The sequence below is a fragment of the Cryptomeria japonica genome, chromosome 11 (assembly GCF_030272615.1).
Source record: "Cryptomeria japonica chromosome 11, Sugi_1.0, whole genome shotgun sequence".
In the NCBI taxonomy this organism is placed as follows: domain Eukaryota; kingdom Viridiplantae; phylum Streptophyta; class Pinopsida; order Cupressales; family Cupressaceae; genus Cryptomeria; species Cryptomeria japonica.
In genome coordinates this window covers 277,882,551-277,907,634 of record NC_081415.1, presented here as the reverse complement: position 1 = coordinate 277,907,634, position 25,084 = coordinate 277,882,551, and the positions used below count along the sequence as shown (strand labels likewise).

Genomic DNA, 25,084 nt, shown 5'->3' with positions numbered 1-25,084 from the left:
AGCGGAAAAGGACATGTATCGGGCTTGTGTTGAGCAAGCCGAGGGATACATCAATTAACTCCTAAGGCCATTGCACAATGCCTCCGAATCCCATATTCCCCCGACAACATTGGCGCAAAGGACAACAACAGAATTTGAAGGAGTATGGGACACCGCAAAGGCCGTCAGGGAATGGATGCAAGACATCAAGAAAAAGGGAGGGCAGATCCTTAAGGAAGTAAAAGAAATGGCCCTCCATCGAGAGCTCACTCTAGTCAAGTTATTGGAGGTAAAGAAGGAATCCCTTCACATGCACGAAGTGGCAGCCACTACCCTTCCTCTCATGAGAGCTCTTTTCTGGACACGCGCAAATTCGTACATTGTCCGCCATCCTAGATCCTCATAGCATCAGTGTTCTTAAGGAGTGGTACTGGACTATCACCGTGAAGAACGACACCAAAGAAATTATTGACAAGGAAAGTGACGCATGTGAAGTGATTCTGGGAAACATGCAAGAACTAGGTAAGACCATCCTCCGATCAATGGTTTCAGGATGGATAAACGACTTGTCTGACAATGCAATCCAGCCAGATTGGGAAGAAAGATTGGGGACGGATAAGATTTCCTATTCCACTAAGGACTTGAGTTTTGTTGGTCAGTTCCATTCAGACATATTATGCTTTGAGCGTAATCGCTCCAACTGGAAGGACGGTTTAAAACACGTGGACCAGTATCTCAAAGGCATGCAATACAAAATTCGCCATCCTCCCATGCCTCCATTCAGTCTGCTCTTCCAATTATGTATCAGGTTCCAGGAATACGTTTGCGAGGAACGGGCAGCAGGTCGTGATTTATGGCAGGAATATCTGCATGACGAGGATCAATTTCTAGAAAAGGAGTGTGAGACCGAAATGGAGAAAGTAATTTCTCAAAAGTGTTTTTTTCCCTCTAAATCTTAAAAGTGCACTTTTGCACAAAAGGGTGACAGTTGACTTTTGGTCAAAAAATGTAAAGCTTTATTTGATGCACCTTTTGGATTATTTCAAATTGCTGTAATTATCCCTTTTTGGGTAGTTATTGTCCATTTTGGGGTGGTTGTTGATATTTTCCTCCCATTTATGGGTATGGGCAGCCATGCTTTATGGATGAATCTGGGCCACTTGTTTAGTTTAAATCTAGGCCATTCATCCTTTTTGAAGCCTATTTAAGGGACTGGTTTTCCCTCTTTTTTGGAAGAAGTTCTTGGATTGTTGCGAAAGCTTTGGAGAAATTTACAGGAATTAATGCAAAGAATTAAGACTGTTTTCAAGTTTCCTTGTGAGTGCATGGTCTCCTTCTTCACTTAATTTAGAAATCTTTCAGTTATGTCTATTTATTTTGCATAGCGTTTTTCAATCAAGCATCTGATAAAATCCTTGTAGTCCACACCATTAGGGAATGGCTGATTGCCTTTCTTTCTGCATGGTTAATCTGGACCTTTCATGCTTAGTTCGGTTATCAAACACATACTATGAATGTAGAAGTTCTAATATTGTACTTGATAACATGAAAATCTTGTTTCTCCTTTGAAGATTGCACTAGATTTATGCAAACATTGTGCTTGAGGAGCTGGTGATGTTTAATCTAGTTTCCTGGAGGTGTCTATCTGCTTGACTGAATTTGCTATTTTAGTTAGAATTTACATTTCATGTCTCTCTCTCTCTATCCTTCCCTCCTTTTTCCCCTTTTTTATTCAGAAAATCTGCAGTCCTATTAAAACAGTATCAAATTAACCGAAATCATCTGATAGAAAGATCATAAAAGTTCGAGGGAACTTATCTATAAATTACCAGTTCAACGTAAGTCCCCCTTGTGTTTCCAGCATAAACACATCAAGCCACTGAAAAATCCTGCAGTCAAGACCGGACAAAAGAAACCTTGAGGTAGTCTCCTTTGATCAAACTTAGAAAACAGCATTAGGGACTTCCTTATCTCAAGAGAGAGTAGGATAATCAGTTGGCTATTCTATTCTGCGTTGGCTGTATGGAGTTTGCAGCAATGCGATTTCAGACACGTCAACAGTACGTCATCGATCAAGTACATCAAGGACATAAGAATATCAACCGAGGTTAGTGCAAGTGTATGTTGAAGAAGCAGATAGTTTCAGAAGAGTTATAATCAGAGTTAGCTTCTCAACATCACCAAATTGAGTATCCAAAGAGATATGAGCAAACGCAAGACAGGGTGGCATCCTAGTCACTGTTCCTCCAGTCAGATAGCTCCATATCAGCATGTCCAGATTCAATGTACTTGACTCACCAGTGATGGCACAAACTTCGAGGCACCTACCCCTGACATCTATTTGTCCACATACATTAAATGTAATTTTCTCATTGGCTAAGGAGGTTTTGTTGTACTTAGGGTTTCTATCTTGTAATCCTAGGCATTGATTGTAAATCAATCTGAGCCATTGAGATGTAAAGAGCTCTCTATATAAAGCTCCGACTCTTCATTTGTAAGGGTTAATAGTTAAGAGTTAGCTAATAAGAGTTAGTGAATAGTCAATAAAATAGAATAACAAATAGAATAGCAATAGAGTAGATTCGGAGGAGGCAATAAATTGTTGCCTAAATTGTAAATGAACTCCATTTTCATTGAAGATATGGTGAAATATGTCGTTTCTTTGCAATATGCGTGGTCTCTTGTTGATTCTTCATTTTAGATGATAGATAATTAGATTGAATGAAGGAAGTTTATTGAATGCACTCGCGTGGAATCCGCCTAGTCCAAACCACTAGCCTCTTGCTGATTGTAAGTGTGCCCTACGTGGTCAACTGGCATAGAATGAGCTTAATCTCAAGTCGTTACGCATCTATCGTTCATGCATTAACTTGAATGATGATCAGTGTTTGACAGTAATGATTTGAACATCTTCAGAACTACCCTATAAGATCGCACTGAGCTGGTGTTGAATTGTTTAGTTTGATGGTGAGACTTAGCCTAGTAGGACTCCACCTAGTTCTTCATCCATCTTCTTGCATTCTAGGCCTTAGATTAGATTCTGCAAAACCTTTATCTTTTGATATTTCTTTATCTTCCAGCTAGTAGATAGAACTTGAGTTCCAGCAAATCAAACACTCAAACATTCGAATGTAAGTCCCCTTTGTGAATCCAGCATAATCACATCAGACCAAATTGACCTTATCCACATGTAGAGACCGTACATACAAGAACCTTGAAGTTGCCTCGATTGATCCTTAGGCGAAATCTTCAGCATTCGGGGAAACTTTGTTCAAGAGAGGATAAGATACCTTGGTATTTTATTCTGTGTTCGCATGTGCATAAAAAACACATCAACGGGACCTTGCTAGGTTGTACAACTATGTTATGTAGTTTCTTCTCATTGCATCTGCATTCATATTTTTTGGTGATGAGTAGCTCCACACACATGCCTATATTTGTTGCAATACATCTCCTAGATTGTGTAGGCACAAGTATAAGTCCATGCTAGCGTTGAAGTACTCCATGAATATTACACCATCATTTGCAACTTTTTTGTATATTGTTAAGATTAGCGAGGGTGGTTGTACAATAAAGTTGGTTAGAGTCCCATATTGTTGAGTCCGAGCTGCTGTTATTGACTCTAGTATGTGTAAAGTGATGCTTATCTATGATAGGATTGTTGATGGTCGCACTGAAATATGTCTTATGGGTTGGGTTGACACTCCTTTAGCATACTTTTAATTTATGGCCAGTTACTATTAATACAACTAGCATCTTTATGAAATATCCCCTTACTTTTTTTTATAATTTTTTCAGTTTTCAAACATCACAAACATCTGTTAAGGTTAGGAAATACAAACACAATACTGCTGAAAGAGAACCCTTCCACTTTTTGATCACCAAGAGCCCAATGTGGGAAGGTGAGAGCATACAATGAATAGGGGATCGTTAGCTCCAATAATCAACTGAAATTACAATGTCGGGCGGCAAGCCAGCCCCTTTCGCTTGTCCAACGGGCAAGAACAACTAAAAGGGAATCACTCAACCACTTTTCAGTGGGAGGATGATTATTACAACAAGGAAATAAATCACTCAACCACTTATGCAGTGGGAGTACTGAAAAACTTAATAACAATCCACTCAACCGCTTATTCAACGGGAGTACTGAAGTACAATGAGATAAGATAGGCGGCAAAGCCAGCCTCTTCCACTTATTCAGTGGGTCTTGTGATACAATTCAAAATAAGATAGCTGTTAGTACTACTAATCAGCTTTACATTACATAGCATGAATTTTCAGATTAAAAGATATCACTGTACAAAGCTGCAAATAATGTTTATTGCACTCCACAAGCTACAAAAGACCAACTACCCCCCAAAACAACCTCACACTCCAAATTTCAGAATCTGATATACTTTTCCAGCAAGCTGAATGTTAGTAGCCTATGTCGATCAAGACTATAACCATAGATATATCAAGTTCAATGATGGCAATTCAAGTACAAGATATTGCAGTCATGAAGCATACATCACAGAATATAAACCAATCGTCGAATAAATGCACTAGAGATATATTTCATTCATTCCAAAAACCCACACCTTCAATGTGCTACAAGGCTGCATATAAAGAGTCTGCGGTTGGTTGAGCCATCAACCGCCAACAACTACCAACTACCCACCCGTATAACAACTTAATTATTACTATTACATTAATATAACTATTTTACGGCTTACATCACCCCCCCTTAGAACTTGTCGCCTTCCAGACAACAACCAACCAAAACAGAATTAAAGAACTATCTATTGAGAGGGACAAGAGGGCGTCCCTATTCCTGTCGTGGTCCGCTCCCGAAGAGTCCGTAGGTCTCTCTTAGCAGCCAGTTGCTTTCCCCTGGTGGCCTTCAGTAGACGAAGAGCATCCATCTAATCTTTCTCCGAAGTCGCCAATTCCTGTTCCTTAGCCACCCGTGTAGTTTTTTCTTGTGCCACTTCGAGTTCAAGAGCTTTGATTCTTTCTTGCATCTCACTCTCTCGTTGCAGGGATAACGTATGTTCTCTTTCCAGCTTGCTTGCCTTCCCTGTCACTTCCTGGAGGTGCAAAAAGGTAGTGCGGAAGGTCCGTTCCATGGTAGTGAGAGCCCTCATCACTCCTGGATCTGCTACATATCCTCTCAGGGTTTGTGGCACCACCCAGTTTCCTGTCATTGCTGGAGTTGCCTTGTCCAGCCATCCCTGGTCTCTCATTTTCTCGGAAAACTCCTTCTCGCAGCCCTCCATCATAAAAGCCAGCAGTGCCTTGGTTGCTACTACTATAGTACTCACATCGGATCCCCGAGAATGGTTAATTATCCTCAAGGTGGCTGCTCTCATGGCCTCCAATTCTGAGACAAATTGCTGCGTAGCAGCCTCGAACCGTCTGGTGCCTTCCTGAGGTGTAATTGTGCTGTATCCTTTTCCAGTTCCGTCATTCTTTGTGCTTTCTTCCTGTGCGGTTCCCCCAATTCCTGGGCTCTCCTCCTGCCTGCCAAACCCTAGGGACGATGATGGTGGTGGGACTTCTACGTCCATCTCAAACCTGACAAGTAGGCTATCTGCTTCGGCCTCCATATCCTCTTCCCCTTGTGGATGCTCTTCTGTCTCCTCCTGTGGGTGAGTTACCACCTCCATACCCTTTCCTTGGTGTGTCCCTCCCGTCTCCTCCTGTGAGTGAGTTACTACCTGGATTGACTAATGGTGCCACCACCAAAGCTATGGCTCTTGCTGCTTCCACCCCTCGAGATGTGTTTATGTGAAGAGTGTGAGCCTCTGCGTTGTGTTGCCGTAGGTCCACTATCCTCGACTGCAACGAGGCACCCTGAGCTCCTTGTGCCAGGTGTGCTGTGCATGGAAACTGTAGTATTCTTTTCTTTACTCCCCATCCAGGTGCCACCATCCCCTCTCCTGCTTCTACTTCTCCATGTGCCATGCCCAAAGCCTCCATATTTGCTGTATGTCCACTTCCTTCCCCCTCTACTGCTCCTGAAGGGGTTGGCCCCAGCTGGAACCGAAACTCTCCTCCCTCTTCCTCTGATGAGGATACTACAAGTGCCTCTTCTTCCCTTGTTTCCTCTTCTTCCTCTTCGGAGCTACCTTCTCCTTCCAACCCTTCCTTCACGCTACCTGATGGTTGTAGCCTTGCCCTTTTTCCTAGTGCCTCTGCCTATGCACATGTGTCCAAGTGTACCCAGTAGTACATGGCTGGTTTGCATGGTTCCACCCGACTTGCAGCTACAAACTCCTTTCTGTGTTCAGGTGCCACCTGCGTCCTCAGTGTTTCCAGGAATGGGGCAAAAATGTGGTGCGGCATATAAAATGTCTTATGCTTCAAAAGCATAGCCTCTTTTACCTGACTGGATAGGACGCGACCCCAGTTGTATATTTTTCCATTGTTCAGTCCATACATAAGGCGCAACATCTAGATGGCCACATCTGATGCTCGGCTTGCCGTAGTGAGTTTGCTTTTCAGAATATCCATCACGCATCTCCATTTTGGAGAAGTAATATATGTTTTCTTCAAGCCTCTTCTATTATTGTTCTGCCACAAGCTGTTCCATTGGTCCTCCGTGAGTGTATCACCACATATGTGTTCCAGGAGCCTCTTTTTTTCCTCAATCGCCATTCTCACGGATGGTTTTATGGCCGAATCCCCACTGCTAGGAATGCCAAAAACTTTCCTGAACTCCTTGGCTGCGTATGAAATGACCACTGTGTGCCCCAAGTAGTCGATTACTGATCTATGCTTGTCCTGCTCGTATCCGTGGACCATGGCTCTCAGTATGGGCTCGAATTCCCTGAAGTTGAATATAGGCATAAATATGATTCTATCCACCTCTGCCCTCTTTAAAGAAACTTTTAAAGCATGATCATCTCCGGTAATTTCCCACCACCTTCTGTATTCCGACCCAGTCACTCCTTCAAATACCAGGTTCGCTGCAGACACCTGTTCCTGTGTCTTCTCCTGACCTCTCTTTCTGGTATTGGTGGTGTCCATGGTTTGTTTGTTTGAATTACTTCCTCTGAAATTTATCTCGTAGCTTCCAGTCTTAGGGTTACCCAGACTAGCTTTCACCATATCGAACCCGAATTGTTGTCCAACTCGGCTGCCTTTAATTATTTTGCTCGGCACAATGCTCAGTTTGCGGCTCAACTCGCTTGGTACGCCATGCGTAGGTTTCTCTGTGTGCAACTTGCTGGTGGTCTTCCCACGGTGGCTGCTGTGCGTACGCGTACGCCTGGAGGTCGTGTGTACGCTCCTCGGCTAGAGGTGTACGCAGCTTGGCTGCGCCTGTGCAACCCGTGCGGTGCATGACGCGTACGCTGTTGTGCCACTCCGCACGCACCTCCTCCACCCTCTATCCCGCACACATCGCTGCCACGTCCTGCCGGTGTATGTGTCGCCCGAGGTACTCCACACCCCGCCTATTGTGCCGCCCTGCGTACGCCACACCCCGCATGTGCGTGTGCCGCTCCGCGTACACTCCGCCCTGCCTGTGTGCGTGCTGCCCAGCGCACACCACCTCTTCGTCCAGCCGGCGGATGCGGTGCTTGTGTCGCCTTGTATGCACCATGTCTCCCTTCGCCTTGTGCCACCCTGCGTACACTCGGTCCACGTCTCCCTTCGCCTGGTGCTGTCTTGTGCACCCAACTCCCCCCTTTGGTTCACGTACGCTGCGCCTGTGGTATGCCACCTTTTCACGTTGTCCCTCTCCTTCACATTTTTAGCGTACGATGGTAGTACGCTCCACCTTCTCCCTCCGTGCTTTAAGATTTTATTATGATTTTTTCCTTCTAGCGCTTCCTCTTTAATTCTTAATATTTTGTCTTCAATTTTTGATATTTTGCCTATTTTCTCCTAGCCCTTTATTTTCAAATATTTTTGCCATGTATTTTTTCTTATTCCTTTTCTCTCTCCGTCCTCTTCTCTCTTCATTTTCTCTTTTTCCACTTTAATCTTTCTTCCCATATTTCTTTTTGGACTTTGTGGAAATCTGATACGTTATTTTTTTCCATCACCTTGTCCTTGTGACCACCTGTGGGTTCTAGCATATTAATGGCCACCATATTAATGGCTATCGACTCTCTTTCCTTATAGATTTTTAGTTTTGATCCATTTATTGGATCCTTGATAGGACTGTCATCTAGGTTAGACAATTTAATAGCTCCATTTTTTCCCACCTCCCTTATTTTGTATGGTCCTAACCATCGGATGCAGAATTTACCTGGTCAGAGTTCATTACAACCATTGTACTTGAGTACCAGCTGCCCGGGTGAGAACTTCATCCGTCGTAGATGTTTATCGTGCCAAGCTTTTCTTCTGTTCTGAGCGACTTCTGTGGCCCATTGTGCCATTAGGTGGCGCTCATCTAATTTCTGCAAGGTCATGAGTCGTTCATTTAGGCTTTCCTCATCCCCCCATCTGTTCTGTACCGCTATTCGCAAGGTTGGCACAGTGTATTCTGTTGGCATCACTGCCTCTTGTCCATACATAAGCTGAAAAAGGGGTGTGTGCCGTTGTAGCTTTGTACGTTGTCCGGTAGGCCCACAATACTGCAGGCAATCACTCCTCCCAGTCCCCTTGCTCTACTCCACATGTCTTGTAGAGAATAGATACGAGTACTTTGTTGGTCGACTCCGCTTGGCCATTCGCCCTAGGATAGTGTGGACTAGACAATGCATGGAAGATTTTGAATTCTATTGTCATATTGCGTATCACTTAATTGACAAAATGTACTCCCCTATCACTGGTGATTTGCAGGGGTATCCCGAACTGGGTCACAATCTGTTCATAGAGGAACTTGGCGGTGCTAATGGCTGTGTTGTCAGGTAAAGCTCTGGCCTCGGCCCACTTAGTGAGGTACTCTGTAGCCACCACTATGTAGTGGCATCTGTGCACCTTGCTTGTCCTAAGTGGCCCTACGAAATCCAGTCCCATCTTTCGAACAATTCCTGTGGTTGGGATGGAAAAAGAGGCATGAAGTCTCGTTTAAGTGGCTTACCTGCCCTTTGGCATGTGTCACAACTTGTCACCCATTCCCTCGCATCTGCATAGAGTGTAGGCCACCATAGCCCTGCTAGCAAGATTTTCCGTGCCGTGGTATCCGGCCCCATATGTCCTCCCGCTATTCCTTCGTGAGATTCTCTGAGGACTCTAGGGATTTCTTCCTCTAGGACACATCTCCGCAGGATACCGTCTGGCCCCAACTTATATAGGAGTCCTTGGATCAATTGGAACGTGGTGCTTTTCAGTGCCAGCTTCCTTCTCTCGCTTGGGGACATGTTGCCTGGAAATGTTGCTGTAGAAAGATACTGCCCAAGTTTCTCGTACCAGGATGGTAACACGGCTATCTTGAATAAGTGACCATCAGGGAAATCTTCGCTCACCCCTCCTTCCGCTAGCTCCCCGGATTTTATTCTGGATAGGTGATCAGCCATTACGTGACTTTTCCCTGGTCGCACCACAACTTTGAAGGTGAATTCCTGAAGCAAGATCAACCATCGGCTTACCCGTCCTTGAATAACAAGTTTGTTCACCAAGTACATGAGTACTTGGTGGTCCACGAAGAATGTGAATGGTCTGGCTAAAAGATAATGGCGAAACTTTTGTACTGCATATACCATTCCCAAGGCTTCCCTTTTTGTGGTGCTATAGTTTCTTTCTGCCTTCGACAGTAATCTACTAGCAAAATATATTGGGTGGTCCAAGCCTGAGGATCCAGGTTGCGTCAAGGTGGCTCCAATCGCAAAGTTAGAGGTGTCCACATGCACATGGAATTTATTCTCCCAATTTGGGTATGCCAAAATAGGTGCACTTACCAGTTTGGTTTTGAGTTCTTCGAACGCTTCCTCCTGTTCCTTGTCCCATACAAATGGTTCCCCTTTCCTTGTTAGGCGTTCAAGTGGAAGGGACACTTCAGCAAATCCTTTAATGAACCGTCGGTAGCATCCCACATGGCCAAGGAAGGATTTTATCCCTGTAACATCCATTGGGCTGTCCATGTCGAGGATAACTCTGATCTTATCTGGGTCTGTTTTTAACCCCGCTTTACAAACTATGTGGCTGAGTAATCTCCCTTGTGGCACCAGGAATCGACATATCTTTGGATTGAGTGCAAGTCTTGCTCGTCGGCACCGGTCCATGCATTCCCCCAGTATCCTCAAATGGTTCTTCTTATCACTATATACTGACCAGTCATCCAGAAAGGCTTTGAAGTTCCCCTTGGCCACTTTGTCAAAAATGTGGAGTATGATCCTTTGGAAAGTAGCTGGGGCGTTGCATAGCCCAAATGGCATACGGTTGTACGTGAAAACTCCATCTTCTACAATAAATGTGGTTTTAAGTTTGTTCTCCTCCACGATGCTGATCTAGTTGTAGCCGGAGAAGCCGTCCATGAAGGGGTAAATCTCATGCCCCGCTACCTCTTCTAGGATACTATCAATAAATGGTATCGGGAACGGGTCCTTAATGGCTACCGCATTAAGGTTTTGAAGTCCACGCAGATGCGGATTTGGTTTCCTTCCTTCTTCAGGGAAATAACAATGGGAGAAACCCATTCACTAGTTTGTACCCGGAAAATGATCCCAGCCTCTAGCATTTTTTCTATCTCTTCTTGGACCTTGGCCGCATAGTTCTTATTCATACGATAGGGGCGTTTCCACACTGGCCTTGCCCCCTCCATCAAAGGTATTCGATGTACGCATAATTCTGGGGGTACTCCCTTCAGATCCTTAAAGTCCAAGTGAACACATCTTTATACTCCAAGAATATCTTAAATGCCGCCGTCTTTAGCACAGGGTCCCAGTCATCCCCAACCATTATTACTCTTGGGTCCTTTTCATCCCCCAGGTTGGTGCTCTGAACCTTTGGTTCCTCATATTGTACCACCTCTTTATCAAATTGATGTGTCGGGGTTCTGTCTACCTCTGCCCCTCCTTCCTCGTATTCAGCAAATTGTGGCAGGTAGGTGTTATCTTCTTCGAGCTCGAGGATTTCTAACACATTGCACTCCGGCTGGAAGATCTTGTAGTCCTCCATCTGCCAGTGGAATAACCCACTAAGAGAGCTCGTTTCATATTCTGAACAATTATCGAGGCGGAGCACCCCTTCTTCATTTGGCTCTATCTCGCCTTTTTCCCTTGCGGCATCCTCCTCCGATCCGCAATCTGAGGCCACTTCTTGACTCACATGTTGGTTCCGAAGGTCAATGACATATTTGTTCCCCTCACTTTCAATGAAGAGGGTATTTTTCTTCCAGTTATAGTCTGCTTTGGCCATGATAAGCCATCCCCTTCCTAAGAGTGCATCATATCCCTTCCGCTCCCAAGATGTGACCATGAAATCTAAAAAGAAGTGTTGTGTCCCGATGGTTACCTTTTGGCCCATAAGCATGCCCAGTGGTTTTATGCCATGCGGATCGGCTCCTACGAGGTGGAAGGTAGGTGGCTAGAGTGTCGGCTTCCCCAAGGTTTTCCATGTCTCCTCCAAGGTTTACCGCAGACCCACCATCTACAATGGTGTTAGTAAGTTTGTAACTGAGAATCTCCATTTCTACTACGGTTGGTGTCCTGCCTACCGCTACTGTCATCAACATAGGGTTAGTGGTCTCCTTTGAGTGGGTCCTTCCTTCCATTTCCTCCCTGTGGCTCGACGTCTTTCCCTCCTTTTTGGTCTCCTCCACTTGGTTTATAGCTATTCGCAGTTGTGGTAGTGTCTGCAACAGATCCGCTACGCAGACCAACACAGTGGTTTGTAGCAGCTATTTCATTATGGTTGCTTCGGAGTCGGCTCGTATGGTGTTGGTGGTTTTGTGGGGTACTGGCTTCCGCCATTCCTCACTCATTTCCCTTTCTACTTCCTTTTGTGCCTGCTTTAGTCTTTCCTTTTCTGTACTTGGGTTAGGGTACGTTAGTTAGGTATGGGATCGGGTAATGGCCAGTACTTCTGGTTCCGACCGTACTACCTCCAGCATGTTCACACCTACATTCCGCATCTTCGTGATTGCCTGACCCACACCATTTGCAGAGTAGCCCTCCTCCTTGTCCAACACCACTCTGGCAGTCGCGTGCAAAATGGCCCCATTCGTTACATCGTCGACATTGTATCATTGGTTTGCCTTTTGCATCATATTGGATGCGACCTCGTGGGGTATTATTATTGCTGTTGTTGCTACTCCCCCTTCGGCTGCTCCTATAGCCACCTGGTGATGCGTCTGAGTTTGTGTTCTTAGAGGGTGTAGTTGATGGTGTTGCTTGTTCTTGAGTATATAGTACCTGGGCAGTCCTTGCCTTCAAGTTGTAGGGGCATTCCTTAATGGAATGCCCCAACACTTGGCAGATGTCACAGAAAGCTTTCTTTGGACAATTGGTTTTTGTGTGTCCCTCTAGTTTGCACTCTGTGCACCAGAGGTCCCTGCCCTCCCTACTTTCTTCCTTCTGTGTTCGCATTTCCCGCATCATTTGTCTCATATCCTTCCGGAGTGCTTGTATCGTCCGGGGCTCCTCCTCGCTTCCCTGATCGCTACTATCTTCATCACTTGTGCGCCTCTTGCCCTTCGATGTCTTGTTCTCGCTTTCAATGTCCATGGCTCTATTGTACGCGTCCATGAAAGTAAATGGAGGTACTACCTTCATCTTTTTCCGCAGGGATGGCTGTAGTCCCTCTATGAACCATCGCTTTTTCAAACCATCGGCTGGCGTATTGTCCATTTTTCCAATCAATTCTTTTAGTTTGCGGTAGTAGGACCTTACCGTCTCACTCTTGCCCTGTTTGGTGTTGTATATTTCTGCGACAATCTTGTCATTGTCCCGAAGTAGCCGAAACTCCTCCTCAAACGCCTTAGCAAGTTTTTTCCAGGTATCCTTTGAAGTGGTGGGCAGGTCTGTGTACTGGTCAATGGCAATTCCACGGAGGGTGGCTAGGAATGCTTTCAGCCAGTTATCCTCATCATCCTCGCCATTGGCTTGCCATATGGTGACACAAGTTCTACAGTGGCGAGCGGGATCCTTTGATCCTATTCCATTGAATCTGGGAAGTTTCTGTTTTTCGGGGTTATGTGCCATCTTTCTCGTACTCCCCGGGTTACTCTAGGAATTGTTGAATGACTCGGTCGGTGCGGTTGTTTGCTTCCAATTCTCACTACTTTCTATTGCTTGTGGGCTGTTGTGACTCCTATCCCACTCTTGTGTATGTTGCTGAGAACTTTCCGCCAGGCTCTCTCTTTCTTCAACTATCCGGTAGAGTTTCAGGCCCCTCTCCAGTTGCTCCTGGATGCGTAGGGATCTTCTCACATGTCTTCTTGGCTCCCTTCTTGTTCTTGCGAGGGTTGTCGGCTTCGATCTTTGTTGAGTGTATTTGGCATTAATTATTGGAACTACGGTGGTTTCGTCGTTGTGTGGAGTCCCTCTGCTCTTCTTCCCTTCGATTCCTTTCTTTGTACTGTTGAAGCACTTGCTGCCTACGTTGCTCCCTTCATATGTTCTCTCGTTCCTCTTCACGTTCCACGAGTACACGTGCCAACAACCGTGGAAGACTACCCAGGAGATCATGTACCGCCTGGTTCACGTTGAGTTCCGCCTGTACCATACCAGCCGAGACAGCGCTCAGTTCCGCTTCTCACTGTACGTATCGGTCCACGGAAACGTCCCACGCATGAATCAGGTCTTGTGTCAATTGATCCTCCTTGGTTACTTCGGTGTTATCCTCTACGTCACTCTCTGTCACTAGGATGTTTTGGTCGAATGGACGACCCATTATACTTCCATCCCGCCAGCTTTCCCTCCCGAGACCTTCGGATTCGACGTAGGCAACGGCGCCAAAATGTTAGTAGCCTATGTCGATCAAGACTATAACCATAGATATATCAGGTTCAATGATGACAATTCAAGTACAAGATACTGCAGTCATGAAGCATACATCACAGAATATAAACCAATCATCGAATAAATGCACTAGAGATATATTTCATTCATTCCAGAAACCCGCACCTTCAATGTGCTACAAGGCTGCATATAAAGAGTCCGCGGTTAGTTGAGCCATCAACCGCCAACAACTACCAACTACCCACCCGTATAACAACTTAATTATTACTATTACATTAATATAACTATTTTATGGCTTACACTGAATAACACAAACCAGCAACTAAATTCACACTAAATCACTCATAACTTCATCAAAACTTGACGGAATGACATGAAATTGAATGCAAATGACTCCTAGGAGGTAGGCATCCAAGCCTAGAACAATAAATGACTGCAAGCTGACCCAAATGATTATTGCATGCTTCCCGAAGCATTCAGCCACATGGTACGACCAGCCAAGGAGGGCGATTTACAATATAAAATTCAAAACTCCAAATTAATCTCTGCAATCTTGCAGAATGCATCGCCCAGTCCATAGGAAAAGATAGAGAAAGTACCCAGAAGCACACAAAATTCCTCCTAAAACTTATGATGGAAAAACCACTTCAGCTCTACACCCAATTGGCAACCTGAAAACTCACAAACACACCAAAACACATCAAAAAACATCAAATGACCCTACTACAATGAATTCCATCTGTTCTTCAGTGTAAAGAACAATCCTCAATCTCAACCAGTTGCTATCTTTCAAGCAAGAAGCCAAGAACCAGCTAGGAGGCATGCATTCCCCGAAGCAATCAATCGAAATTTTGTCAGCACTTCGTTGCAAATATTCATGGATCCCGCCAAATGAAGGCCAAGGCACATATTTATAACTTCCTCCCCAAATCGAACTTCATTTCCCTCCAATATGGGATTAAACGACGACATTCAAATTTCCTTAATTTGCATTTCATTTCATTTTTCCCTAAATCGCCCATCACATGATGGCAAATACACTTTATAAAAAATACATCAATAAAGTGTATCACGGCATCCAATAATAAAGTGAATTATATCATAAAATTATCTTATTTTCCTTTGAAGGCGTCCATCTTGCCTTTAACAATAATTCACATAAAATATTTTTCTCAACCATGAGTCGCCCAACATATAATTAAGGAAATGACTTTAGATATCAATATAACTTAAGCAATCCCCCTTAAATAAATCGTCCAACTTTGCCTCAAGTTATAATTTAATTTAACACACCATTTTTCATCAAATATTAAACTCGCCGAAACAAGCTCCAAGAATATGGAGAATCAAACTGAGAGAATTGCCTTGCAGATACCTACTAAAAATAGCATACTGCTAAAAATAGTAAGCGTGTCCAAAGGCATTTTAACCACATTCTGAGCAGCCGTCGCAACTTACTAAAAATAGTAAGTCTGAAAAAGTCTTCAGATTCATTTGCATGTTACACCATCGCGAAGCTCTTAGAAAACCCAGAAAAATGAGTTGTCCTTGCCCCCACTTACTAAAAATAGTAAGTTTACCAAACTCCACTGATTGCTACGCATGTACCAACATTGCGAAGCTTTTAGAAAACCTAGAAGGAATCCATAATCAAAACTGTAAAACTCCAACAAACAAGCCACCAAAACTGCCAAAGTATCCTCCTAGAAAATAGGAAACCCTAATTCTGCCTCTGACTGACCAATGGGTCTTGAGATTGGCCAACAGTCCCCAAAACATACTAGAGTAGAAAAGGGGACATTACACTTTAGTTTTCAATTAGCATTTCTTTTGTATTTGTTTTTGTTGTTGAGGGACACTACAGAGCAATTATGTTACTTTTAGAATTGATAGCAAAATAAATAGTCCATATAAAACCTTAGCTGCAACATTGTGAGTTCTTATGAGAAGAACTCTTACTTTTAGGTAATTCAAAAAGTAGAGAGAGTTCAAAGAATGTCTAGAAAATACAAGTGATATATTTGGCATGAGCATCTTTAATGGCATTAGTTAGTAGTAAATAATGTATACGAAACCTTAGCTGCAACATTGTGAGTGCCTTTGAGAAGAATCCTTACCTTTAGGCTATTTTTAAAAGTGGAGAGAGTTCCAAAGAATGTCTTGAAAAGACAAGTGATATCTTTGGCATGGACATCTTTAATGACATTAATTAGTAGTAAATAGTGCATATGAAACCTTAGCTGCAAATTGTGAGAAAGTGGAGAGAGTTCAAAATAATATATAGAAAATACAAGTGATATCTTTGGCAAGTGCAGCTTTACCTTTAGGTAATTATAAAAAGTGGAGAGAGATTAAAAGTTTGTGTAGAAAATACAAGTGGTATCTTTGGCACATGCATTTTTTATGGCATTAATTGATCTGGGGATTGGATTCTATCCAATTTGATATTTCCATAGCACTGTGAAGTCCATCTTTACAAATTAGAATTCATTTTTTAATTTTGTACTCATTTTACTTTTGATCTATTGAACTTAGGGATCCAACCGACAGATTTTGTTGCTACTCGTTGATGGTATTAGTGAACATACCTGGATGCTTATTGGAACAACATTATTTCTTATAGGTCAGACTGAAGCAAAAAAAAAATTCTTAAATGGCAAAAATTTAAGATTACATGCATAGGATGTCGAACTATTTTTTCTCAAGCTGAACGAGGGCTTAAAAGTGATTTTGTTGGAGAAGGAAGTGTGTATGGTCATTAATGATCAGGATGGCAGACTGGGATATGAGAGAGATTCATTAACATTCATCACAAATTCACATGTTCAAATCTTTTTGTGTCCATTTACAAAGGAGCAAATTCAATTTTTTGCTGATGCCAGTCTACAGAAATGAGCAAATTATATTTAGTTTAGTGTTAGAACACAAGTAATGAGAGAACAAATAATGAGGCTTTATTCAAAGTAATCTAGGAGTACAGTAATGTGGTTTTGAAAAGATGATATGACAATCTATACTTGGACAATATGTTATCTTTTTGGACTTGCTGTAAATTTTTTTTTTCATTCAAAAACTTCAAAGTTTAACATTGTTTGTCTAGAATGTTGCATCAATTCAACTTATGTGAGAAGATGTTTTGTTGTCAGTTGCCACATATGCTACCATCAGAGAAAGCATTTGCTGCTGCAGTATCTGCACTTGGAATCGAAAACAAAGATTCAGTAATTATTTATGATGGCAAGGGAATTTTCAGTGCAGCTCGCGTGTGGTGGTAAGTTGCACCCACAATATTTCATGAGCAGATTTTTAACATTAGCATTTACACTTGTTTATTGTCCTAAGGTAGGGTTTACTGAAGCATCCCGTCTTCTTCTGCAGGATGTTCAGAGTGTTCGGTCATGATAGAGTTTGGGTTTTGGATGGAGGCTTACCAAGATGGCGCGATTCAGGCTATGAAGTGGAGTCATGTGCCTCTGGTGATGCCATTTTGAAGGTTATGGAAGCCTGTGAAGTGATTGAGAAAGTTTACCAAGGGCAGATGGTAATGTAACAATGTAAATAGTTTTTCAATTTGTTTTTCTTCTTGTATGCAAGTGAAGTTGTGAAAGAAAAATTTACCTTCTTTTAGACGTACACTTGCAAGTCCATAGCTTTGCTTTGCATTTAAATTTCAAGTGGATTAAGCACAATTTGTTTAGGTCACCACCAGCAATTTAGAGGTTAACACAACATAATATGAATAAAACTGTGATTGCCTCAATTCCTTAATTTGATTGACATGTTCTCTATTCTATAATTACTGTCGTGTACTTCATTTGTATGACATTTCTGGCATTGTTGTTTCTTTAAGTCATTTCTTTTAGATATACTCTTTCAGGTTCATAGTTTTGTATTGGAATTATGTACTTTTTGATGGACATACCATAGACAATTTAGAGGCTAACACAATGCCATTTCAAGAAAACTGTAGTTATCTCAATTTTGTCTGATCTAGATATGTCCTGTATTCTAGAGTTGATGTTGTTTATAATTTTGGTGCTGCTGCTTGTACAAGGTCATATGAAGTAAAATGTATGGTCAACAGTACGCATTGATGATGGTTCACTTAGATAGAAAGGGAGAAATAAGTTATATTAATTCCCATGGATGACCAAGAATAGGTCGAACGGACTGGCACTTACAACTAGTATAGTAGCAAAGAACTAGGGCAAAAGGGGGCCTAGACTTTGTTGTGACGTTTTCACACATCGCCCCATTCCAAATGGGGACCCCCTACTTTTTAGGCCCTCCTGGTCTTTTGGCTTGCGTTTTTGGGGTCTTTTCGCAGTAGTCTCGTCAGTCTCTCTGCTTTGCAAGTGTTTGGCTGTCATATTGATCAAGTCTTCTCTTCGTTTGGGCGAGTTTGGTGAAGTCTAGGGCTTGTTTTGTCTTTTTTTAGGGTTTCTGCCTTTTTTCCTAGATTTTAGAGGTTTCTGTCAAGGTTGCACGGGTACGGGGGTACTTGGAGACTTTTGAGTTTGGTGCTGGTACTGGTACGACTATTTTTTCAAAATAGGAGACGTGGGTACTTGGAGACGCCAATTTCTTTTAAATATAATTTAATAATTTATAGAAATTCTGAAAATATAGTGACATTGAACATTAAATATAATATAATAATTTAGTAATGGCTGTTGCAATGTTTTAAGAAATCCTTGTGACCTGCATTTGTTTTGAGCATTGTTTTTTTCCATTTGTACTACATTTTGATTATTTTGTTGCCTGTGTTTTTTTTTTTTTTAACATTTTAAGGTTTCCTTTTTTTTTGTTTGGCGTGGAGACGGTGGGAGATGGGCGGATACGTTAGCGAGAAGTCTCCTCTCTATGGAGACGTTTCCAATGAAGTTTCCGGTGCGGGAGACGCGTTCGAGTCTCTGGTACGAGTACCCATGCAACCTTGGTTTCTGTTAGGGGTTTGGAAAAACTGAACATACGACTGGAATTAGGACCCTTAAAGGAACCTCCCAGTAAAATTTGAGCCAAAACGGAGCAACTTTCTATTTTTAGAAAGTTCCTATTTTTTAGGGATTTTACCGAGTCCCGGATTGGTCTAATTTTGCCAAAAATCAAACTTACTATTTTTAGTAAGTGCTTTTTTGACCTATTTTGCCCAAACCTTGACATTTTGAAACGCTTACTATTTGGGAAAATCTATTTTTGGCAGGTTCTTCACAGGATAACACTGAAAACTGAACATCCCTGAAGACACTGAAGACTGAACGCTCCTGAAGATCATTTCTAAATCCAGAAGAGTTAGAAGGCAGACAAGTTGGATCAAATAAAATGGTTGAGTATGGAACTCCTATTCCAAAAGAAGAAAGCATGCAGAATCATATAAGTCTAGAAATTCACATCAATCCACCAATGTCATCCTGATCCGAAAATGGCCTGAAATTTGACTAAGTCTGGAAATTTGGAAGATCTTCCAAAATCCAGAATTTGCATTATGATTCCTATGGACCTGAAACCACTCTCGAACATCTTGACAATATATATGAAATATAACTTAAAGTATAAGTGGCATCTTCAATATGTGTGGCATCTTCAATATGTCTTCAATATGTGTGGCATCTTCAATATGTCTTTTTCCTTTCTTATACTTAAATGTTATATTTCATATATATATCCTTACGAAGAGCCTGGAACTTGTGAAAAGCATCAAAATCCTCCATGCATGAAGAATTCCGCCTAGCTGTGGACTTGGGCGCCAAAATGAGTCAGGCAAGGATAGACGGAAAATTCCATGAGTCCATGGCATAGTGAAAATTCCGTCCAAGGATGCAGTTGGGCACCAAAATGAGTTAGGCAAGGATAGATGGAAAATTCCATGAATCCATGGCATAGTGAAAATTCCGCCCAAGGATGCAGTTGGGCGCCAAAATGAGTCAGGTAAGGATAGATAGAAAATTCCATGAATCCATGGCATAGTGAAAATTCCGCCCAAGGATGCAGTTGGGTGCCAAAATGAGTCAGGCAAGGATAGATGGAAAATTCCATGAATCCATGGCGTAGTGAAAATTTTGCCCAGGGATGCAGTTGGGCGCCAAGATGAGTCAGGCAAGGATAGGTGGAAAATTACATGAATCCATGGCATAGTGAAAATTCCACCCAAGGATGCAGTTGGGCGCCAAAATGAGTCAGGCAAGGATAGATGGAAAATTCCATGAATCCATGGCATAGTGAAAATTCCGCCCAAGGGAGTGATTGGGCACCAAAATGATATACCCATGGAAGGTGTAAAAAATGAAAAAATTCCAAGGCACAGTGAATCCTACGCCCAAGCTAAAAAGTTGAAATTTTGCCTAAGGCATGGAATCTAAGGGGTCAAGGAGGAATAGAAAGTAAAATTCCCTTCGGGCAAATTTTTGAATTCGATAGTTTTAGACACTGAATCTCGCTGGAATGAGGAAATTGTTATAGATTCGGAATCGTGGCAGAATTCTCCATCCAATGAACCTGGCTCCCAACTTTTAGGAGGATCCCTAAAAAATAGGGATGTTGAAAAGAAGGCATGGACAATTCACAAAACAATGAATTCCTTCCTCAGGAGGAATTTCCGCCCCAGCCTTGTGGAGGGCGCCAGAATGAAGGGTGCATGGAGAAATAGACAAATTGCAAGAGTCCTTGACCAAGGCATTTTAGCGCCCAAGTGAGAGAAGGAGCGCCAGATAGAGGGATGTAAGGAATCCATGGAATTAAAAGAATTCCCCACCAAGTGTAAAATGCCGCCTAGGAACACAAGAGTGCGCTAAAATGATCTTCTCATGGACAGTGCACAAAGAGATGAATTCCTTCATCGGGGAAGAATTGCACCCAAGAAGAAGAAATTCTAGGAAAGGTAAAAAATTGACTAAGTGTTTGAAATTTCTTCCTTTAGGACATAGTTCTTGGAAATCATGAAAATTAGCTATGGTATGAAGAATTTCCTTCCTCAGGGTAAGGAACTAATTTCTTTCCAAAGGAGAATTCCTGCACAACAAGAAATCACATCCAAGGATGAATTGAAGATAAAATTTCTAAGCCAAGGAAGGAATCAGGGATGAACTAAACAAGATATTTCCCCCAGGAAAAGTTTTTAAAAATCCTTTCCCAGGCATCAAATCACATCCAAATTTCAAAACTTTTTGCGGATTTGGATTTGTAGGAGAATTTTCTCTCTCCTGGACCGTGGAACCCTAATTTGGAAAATTTCCTAAAAAATAGGAAATGTGCAGAATTGATGAAAAACCTTCTCTGAGCAAGGAAAGTTGAAGAGACTTAAGGAAAATTCTTCCTGAATCGAATTTTCCCTCTCCAACAATTCCAGATGTGTAGGAGCGGGTATACGACGGTAGGGTCCACTTGCATGGCGAGGATCTATTGAACACGTGGCAGTAGAGTGGCGCACTCATTACCGGAATATTTGACCAAATGGCGACCCGGTCATTGCATGTTGAATTTATGGCAGATTCCTTTTGCATGCAGTTGCCGCATGTGGAAATGATGGATCATTTATGACATAATGGGGTGATTTACGCATGGATGAATATTCAACGCATGTTGGGCGAATTTGAAGGAGGTGGTGCATTCAATGCGCAATGGATGCTATTTTGGGTACTTTTGAATTAATTGTATATGGGCATGATGGGTTATTAATTGGAGATTCCCACCTTGTTGCATCTTGAGTGGAGAATCTTTTAGGGAAAACCCTAATTGGGGTTTGCATGTAATCATGGCTTGAGGCCTATATAAAGGGGTGACCCCCCTCATTTGTGATAGGAGGGAGCTTTGTATGAAATTGTTGTGATAAGTTTTGAGATAATAACAGTGAAACATTGTTCTCTGATGGTGTCCACTTAAATTATTTTTTCAAAGCTTGCATGGTTTCGCCTTCCTCACTTAGATTAGAAATAGTAAAGTGCTTTGATTTCAATGGAGAATGTAATGGTGTCTGATGAATTTCCATGGTTCATACTTTTTGCATCTTGCTGATTGTAAGTTGCAGTGTAAAGTTAGCTTGAACCCCCTAAATTTGTGCCCAGTTCGATTGTGGATAGTTGTTTGGATTGCGCCGTTTTTGGGTATTCAAATGTACTTTCTCGATTTGAAAATCCTCTAGCATCCCCGGAAGATTGCACCGGTTCTTGCGGAGTTGTAGTTGACCTTGACGAAGCAGAGCTTGGTTTATTTGGAATTTGTCCACCAAAGCACTATTCATTGTTATCGCTGCCCTTAGGAGTAGATTTAGATCCTTCTAAACCCTTTCCCTTTTACTTTCAGTTCATTTTAGTCCGTTCGAAGCAGCAACATTGCAAAATTGCCCTATCCGATGATGGAGTTCCAGCCACAACAAAGAAGTGAAAGAACGATGCAAATGTAAGGCCCCTTGGATTACCAGCAATCACATCAGCCAACTGGGTCACGTCCGTAGCATAAAGGAACCTTGGAGTCGATTGTCTGATCTTCCTGCAATCTTAGCAGACAATCGTACTTTGATCAAGAGTGAGTGAAGTGACCGTTAGGCAGCTTTATTCTGTGTTTGACGCTGTCATAAAAAACACGTCAACAGACTTGACATTAATTCAATAAAGCAAGAAAAGCGAAGAAATAGATAATTGAGGGTTGACCCAAAATGGGTAACCAATAAACTAGTACATATATGAATACTAATAGAAGTGTGGAGGGGAGATCCCACAAAGTAGTTGAAGCAAATGAACTAATGAAGACCACCTTGAAAACCTTAGGTACTAGTATTTTTGGATGTATTGTAGGAGCCAACAATATTATCATTGATCATTATAGGAATACCATTGTAGAGTTTGAAAATGGCCATCAACAAAGTGTAGGGCTAAGGGGGCTAGAATGGACATCCTAGGAGATAGTTGATTCAACGTAGAATCTTGCTCAACACTCAAAGTTAGAGAATTATTGGTGGTAGTGAATCAATTGGTAATATGAGCACACCCTTGGGATCTGTGCTACGAAAGAGGGCTGTTAGAGGGTCCTTGTCATTGAAAATAGATAGAGCCATGACAATTAGAATGAGAGCTGAGGTGTTGAGGAGTCTTAGCTGTAGTAGATTGCAGGGATGAGTAATGTTTCACTGATCAATCTCCACCTATATGTAAATCAATATTATCCAAAAGGCTGATGTCTCCAACATTTGTGTTGAGTTGAAACAACAAAGTAATCAATTTGGGAAATCTTGGACCATCATAAAGAAATTTATTCTTGAACGTGGTAACCTCATCAAGAAATAGGGCCAAGAATCTCTAATCAAGGAATGGAAGGAAGTGGATACAACATCTTCAACATCACTGCAGAGACTATGGTATGTCCCATAGATTTCATAGTAGATTGAACACCAATAAATAAAATCCTCCTCAAAGTCGAACATCTTGAAGTGTTAAAGTTGGCAAACTCTTTCACTCTATAAAACATGGTAGTTTGTTTCAACATGAAGTTGTGCAAGCACGCTTGCAATTTATCAAGAGGAATCCTAAAACCACGACATTAATGATGTTGAAGATAGTTGGGTTGAACAATGTTCCCATCAACAATTTGTAAGAAGTGCTCAACATTGAAAGCTAACTTGGTTTCATTGGTGATAAATCTCCTCTTTGAAGTAGTGCTTTCCGAGGATGCATCCCTTGCCCTTTTACCCTTTTACCCTATAGGGGATGTTTTGGGTTCACTTAGGAAACATCCCCCCAATCCCATTTTTTGTCAAAATTTAGAAAACATCCTTGGGACTTGAAAAAATTCACAAGGCATGTTAGGGGACGGCAGGCCATCCCAGGATGACAAGGGGACTTCCAAATGTTCCCTGTTTGTCTCAGGAATGACTAGCCATCCCCTAACATACCTAGGGAATGACTAGTTGAATATGATCTCCTTTGTCTGTCATACTTAGATACATATTCCCTAGTTGAATATGATCTCCTTTGTTTGTCATACTTAGATACATTGTATTGTGAAGTGATAGTAGAGATTTACATTATAATTTGAAACCTCTCAATATCTGTTTTAATATGTTCAATTTTGTTTGGAGCCATCATTTACTTGACCTTATTGTAATATAGGCAAATTCTCATAGTTTTTGTACCTAAGCATGAGTGGGACTTTTAAAATATCCTTACCATATTGTATGTGTTTAATCGCAAGTTGATCATAATCATTAGATCACATTTAGTTGGAATTAATGGTTATGGCTTCATAATGTTAATGACATAAATATTGATCTTTTATGCAGGTTGCTCCAAGTTTTATCACAAATTTTCGGCCCCATCTAGTTTTGTCTTTGGAGGAGGTCAGTTTCCTACATTTCTTTTGTGAGGAGTTCGAAATTTAAAACATTTGGTATAATTTAGAATCCTAGGGATCACCTTTTATTTTCTAGCTCCTCTTGATTGGATGATAGAGTTATGAAGCTTTGTGGTTAGAAATCTATAACGTTTGTTTCTTATCTTGCTTAAAAGTTTAAAACAGCTAATAAAAATAAATCTTCCCTGTGCATTATATGCAACATGTCGTGGAGATCCTTCTTGACATGAATTTTGGAACTAAAGCTAAATGCATTGATATATAATGAAGATTTCACTGTTTTAATTGGTTTTGGGTGTATGCTTTGTTGTTTAATCATATTGGTTGTCTGTCTTTATCTTTGCACCCAACAACAAAAAAATGTATGCAATTAGTACTTGATAGAAGAAGAGAAATTAACATTAGTGTTATTAGTTGATTTGAGATTGGATACATGTGGAGGGAATTTCCTCTAGATTTGCAAGGAATGGTCCAGATCATAGTTTACATACTTGTGGAGTACTTAATTTTTTCTTGTGAAATGGGTAACTTGAGTTGAAATTCACAACTCGTGAGAGGTTGGAACTCTTGACATTGATTTTTCTCTTTTTGATTAAATAGACCATTGAACATAAGATGATTGTAAATTAACCTAAGAATAAATTGATTTGGGATGACTATAACCCAAGGCACTTAGGATTTTTGAATTCATTATTTGGCCAGGTTTCTTTTTTGTTTAAGAATTGTGGTGTTTTTGAAAAGTGGGAGATATGGTATAAAAAGTATCCACCCTTAGTAGGCTTTTGTGTTGAATGAAATCCCATCATCATGGTAGTCAATCTGGTCCATAGTTGAAAATCTCGGACTCACCACGGACTCGGCAAACCAAAAATTTGGACTCGGACTCGAACTCGTGAAAGACTCGCGAAAGACTCGGCAAAAAAAAAACC

The 25,084-nt window shown here is 41.7% G+C and overlaps 1 protein-coding gene across 3 annotated transcripts in view; it reads left to right on the top strand.

Annotated features, from left to right (window-relative positions):
* LOC131068570 (thiosulfate/3-mercaptopyruvate sulfurtransferase 2) overlaps window positions 1–25,084 on the top strand; it is a 210,158-nt gene that overhangs the window by 108,275 nt on the left and 76,799 nt on the right. For 2 of the 3 annotated variants that reach the window (XM_058003796.2, XM_058003798.2), the window contains exons 5-7: window positions 16,961–17,085; window positions 17,193–17,355; window positions 24,085–24,141. In XM_058003796.2, coding sequence (XP_057859779.2) covers window positions 16,961–17,085; window positions 17,193–17,355; window positions 24,085–24,141 — 345 coding nt within the window. The remainder of the gene's footprint in view (window positions 1–16,960; window positions 17,086–17,192; window positions 17,356–24,084; window positions 24,142–25,084) is intronic. The other variant, XM_058003797.2, reaches the window with a different exon arrangement.